The 4436-nt window shown below is 46.8% G+C and overlaps 2 protein-coding genes across 2 annotated transcripts in view; one reads left to right on the top strand and one right to left on the bottom strand.

Annotated features, from left to right (window-relative positions):
- The window catches only part of LOC103129405 (leucine-rich repeat and fibronectin type III domain-containing protein 1-like protein), a 114189-nt gene extending 113267 nt beyond the window's left edge, over positions 1 to 922 (top strand). The window contains exon 13 of the mRNA XM_016665036.1: positions 286 to 922. The gene's annotated coding sequence lies outside the window, so the exon portion shown is untranslated. The remainder of the gene's footprint in view (positions 1 to 285) is intronic.
- A 681-nt stretch (positions 923 to 1603) lies between these two features.
- The window catches only part of LOC103129401 (zinc finger protein OZF-like), a 5239-nt gene continuing 2406 nt past the window's right edge, over positions 1604 to 4436 (bottom strand). The window contains exon 2 of the mRNA XM_007540483.2: positions 1604 to 3167. Within this exon, the coding sequence (XP_007540545.1) occupies positions 1840 to 3167 (1328 nt within the window). The 3' untranslated portion in view covers positions 1604 to 1839. The remainder of the gene's footprint in view (positions 3168 to 4436) is intronic.

Below are 4436 nucleotides of genomic sequence, written 5' to 3'. Positions count from 1 at the left end.
ACACACACACACACACAGACACACAACTGGACACACACACCTGAACACACACACCTGGACACACACACCTGTACAGGTGACTGGGGTCAGAGGTCACTGTCTGGCAGGATCACCAGCCTGAACATGCAGCCAGACATTATGGGATGGTTTAGATCCATGGGTTTGAATGGCCTAGTCAAAGTCCAGTCTGCAGAAAGGCAGCCTGTGAGGTTCTGAACATTTAGGGGTGTGAATACTTTTTCTATCCTGTTGCTATGGAGACTAACCATTCCCCCCCTCCTCCAGGTGTTCTGGCTGTGATGAATCGCCTCCGGTCCAGATCCGGTCCGGGTCTCAGCCTGCTGATGTTCTGGACCCAGTGAGGTTCTGGCAGAACTCCGGGTCGATCCAACCAGGAAGTTCTGGTGCCGCTGCTCCTCTCCTCACTATACGGTCACATGCCAAAGGATTACTGTGGGAGCAGCGCCTCCTGCTGGACGCCTTGGCCTGAGAAACAAGCAATGGAAGGACGACCTCTGACCTCCAGACGTTTCTTCATCCCTCCTCCCTCTCTCTGTTTTGGGGACAAACGGACACTCTGGGCGCTGCTCCGTCTGGGACATAAAAACTCTGAGGAGCGCCTCGGGGAACTGCAGCTGCCTGAACCGACGGCGAATGTGTGAAGTGGATTTAAAAGATGGCTGCAGATGTTGCGTTGTCCCCTCCCTCCCCTGTTGCTGTCTGACGGTGTCTGTGTTTGTATGTGACATCCACCTAACAGTCTTCAGCGGTTTGATACCCAGAATTTACTTTAACCATAACGAAACAAACGACCACAACACAGAGAAAAAAACCACTGCAACATGTGAAATGGGAATTTTATGCTTTCATAGACACAAATATGTGGATTTATAATGAAATAAAAAGTATTTTTCTTGGAAAATGTGATTTCTGGTTTCTTTTTGGTTGTGATGTTTGCATGAAAGAAGCATCAACACATTTACAGTTCTTGTGCGGGTTGGAGCAGCCAGGTGTAACCATGGTGACCACAACGATGTGCAATACTGCACAGGACAGCGTGTTAGCTGCTAACACTAGCCACAGCTACTGCAGGCGCCATTACGGCGCAGTTATCACCAACACAGGGTGAGCAGGAATCTGAATCCTGCTACAGAAAGTCAGATTAAAGCTGAGGAAACCGGCAACGTCTTGATAATCTGGTTTCTGTCAGTTCTTTAAGTTGCTAAAGATGAATGAAGAAAGTGCTGAAAAAGGTGAAGAACTCAAAACCACTTAATTTATTTTTCTAAATGCATTGGCTTCACCTCACACACCTGTTGCCATGGCAACCAGTTGACATCAACTCTGCTAGCCAAAGTAGCAGACGTTGCGTTCATGTGTATCGGGAACATCAGTGCCAAAAAACACGCAAACAGAACATTGTCTGCTACAGTTGCCAATTGATGACATGAACAAAGCAAAGGCTGATTAGCGCCACCATCCAGCCATTATCCAACACGCTGCAGGCTTTTCCACTCAGACCAGTTCAGATGCAAATGGACTAGAAACATGTTCTTTCGGCTGAATGTTCTTCAGATGTTTCAGTTTTTAGGACTCTTATTTAATTCAGAATGTTTTTATTTATTCTGAGTTACACTCATCACTCCGCTCACGCCTCTCATAAAACTATTGGTTTATTGTCAGTAATGTCTCAAACTTATATTAGCTGTCAACTAAAACATAAATCAAAGTACTAATTTTAGGACATTTTATTAACAGAAATAAATATCGATTCAAGAACAATACATCGTCTAAAACCAACTATCAAAGCCGCCCTGCGGTCATAATCAGCCTTTCTGCTCAGAGTAAGACGCCCCTCCCTTCAACATGGACTCTTGTGTGTTTGTCCAGATTTCCTTTCTGGATGAATCTTTGTCCACAAAAATCACAGGAAAACGGTTTCTCTCCCGTGTGGAGCCTCATGTGTATTTTTAAGTTGGACTTGTAGCCAAACCTTTGTCCGCACACTTCGCAGGCGAACGGCTTCATCCCTGTATGTGTCCTCATATGGATCTTCAGGGACTCCTTGTGGCTGAACCTTTGTCCACAAACATCACAGCCAAACGGTTTCTCTCCTGAATGCAGCCTCATGTGGATTTTGTGCGACTCCTTGTGGCTGAACCGCTGTCCGCACAGATCACATCCGAAGGGTTTCTCCCCAGTGTGGCTCCTCCTGTGCTTGTTCAGGTTGGCCTGCTGGCTGTATCTCTGCCCACACACGTCACACTCAAAGGGTTTTTCCCCTGAGTGGCTCACTGTGTGCCGATTCAGATGCGCCTTCTGGCTGAATCTTTTCCCACAGACGTCACAACAGAATGGTTTGTCTCCAGTGTGGATTCTGGTGTGCTGGTTCAGATGGGCCTGCTGGTTGAACCTCTGACCACAGACGTCGCAGCAGAAGGGTTTCTCTCCAGTGTGGATCCTCATGTGGATCTTCAGATCGGTTCTCCTGGTGAAACTTTTCCCACAGTCACAACTAAAATATTTCAGCGCAGTTTGATCTTTACTTGGTGAACTGATGTCTTTCTGCTTCCGCTTCTCGTTGCAGTTCAGAGAACGAATGATGGAATGACCCGTCATGTGTCTCTGGAGGGAGCGCTTGCTGGCGAACTGGTTGCTGCACTCGGAGCAGCTCAAGGTCTTGTTTCCCGGAGGAGTCCAGTCGTCTTCGGCTCCGGACTCGGAACCCGATAAGGGCTTCAGGTCAGCTTCGCTGCGCTTCGATCCGTCGTACTCCTCACTTTCCTCGGTCTCAGAAGAGTTCAGAGCGTCTCTGTGAATGCTGTGGTCAAACCTTCTGCTGGACCCTGCTACTTCACCGTCCTCTTCATCACTTTCTGCCTTCGTCTGGTCAGCTGAGCTGCTTGGAAGATCATCTTCTGCTTGATGACGATGTGGGAACAAAGGTTTCTCTTCATCGTCGTCTTCGTCGTTCTCACCCTTCACAATGACTATATTTAAAGGGAACGTGTCTTCAGAGGGAGGGAGCTCCTCCTCCTCCTCCTCCAGGCTGCTCCACAGCTCTTCCTGTTCCTGCTTAATGCAGATGGCTTCCGGATCCGGCTGGTCCGCATCAGAACTCTGGTCTTCAGGAGGATCTTCCTCCACCAGCAGCATCAGCTGAACATCTGCAGAGAAGATGGCAGAGCTCGGATTAGTTCACATGAAGCCAAGCCGTGAAGAAGGAGTCTGCAGTCCGAGAAAACAGGCTGAAGGTTCAGTGATCAACCCAAAGTCAACCTGCAGATCTTTCTACGGCCTCCATCCTTCAGGATTCAACGACCCGAGTGTCCAGGCCGCCTAACAGAAACAACGTATTTATTACGCAGAGAGATCAGGGAAGTGTCCCTGAAGATAAAAAGAAAATATTCAAACAGGATTTTACATAAACAGCAAGAAACCATTTGGACACTTTTACTGACCTCTGAACTCCAGCTGAGAAAGAAAACCTTAAATGATTAACAGAATGTGTAAAACAGATATTTTGACACAGCCAATGTGGTCCAGCTGCTCATGGATCTTTGGCACATCCTGTGGTTCTGGTCTGCATCCTAAAGTCCAAACCCCCTGCTGGAGAAACACTGCTACTGCAGAGGAAGCTCCGTTCAGCGGCCTGGAGGGAAACGCACCGATGGCTGGTTCTGATCCACTTCCAGCTGCAACAGTGAAAAAGCTCATTGCATGTATAAAACATTTCCATGCTGCGATCAATGTCCGATCTACGGTGGCCGACAGGTGTAAATGCGCAGCAAAAGAGAAAACATGCAAACAAAAGAAAAGACACGCGCACAAATTAAATGCAGCAAACAAAAAGTGTTGAAAACGGAAGTGCTCCAGACCACTAGGGGGAGTCTAACAAAAAATAGCTGTGTCCGAATTCAGGCTCTGCATCCTTTCAAGGGCCCTGAGAAACTGATCCTTCGAAGCATAGACATAATAAAAGAGTACCCCCTCCCCCCCACGATTGGCTGCTCCGGCGCAAATACACTTTGCTTTGCTCAACCAAAACAGCAGAAGATGCCTTCAGCACTGCAGAATATTGTTGATCAGATCGACGGACTACTGACGTGAGGGCTCGACAGACTTTTCGCAAGTAAGATGGACATATTACTGTGTATTTTTGTGATTAGAATATTACTATAGTGTATTTTTGTCCACTGGCGAAATACCAGCTAATGCTAGCTATAGTGCTTGGTGTTCAGCCCCCGCTCTGACAGCTAACCGAGATTCCGTAAATCTTAAAATGTTTCAGTCATTCTCCAACATTTAGATTATCTGATACAAGAGCCTACTATAGAAATGAAACAATATTATAAAAATCATAACATAACATTCTCCAGCAAAGTTTACACAGATGACAATGGCTATTATTTAATTATTTAACTCAGTCAACGTAA

The sequence above is a fragment of the Poecilia formosa genome, unplaced genomic scaffold, assembly GCF_000485575.1.
Source record: "Poecilia formosa unplaced genomic scaffold, Poecilia_formosa-5.1.2 Scaffold543, whole genome shotgun sequence".
Classification (NCBI taxonomy): Eukaryota; Metazoa; Chordata; class Actinopteri; order Cyprinodontiformes; family Poeciliidae; genus Poecilia; species Poecilia formosa.
Note: the sequence above shows the minus strand (reverse complement) of the source record. Positions and strands in the feature narration are given on the sequence as shown.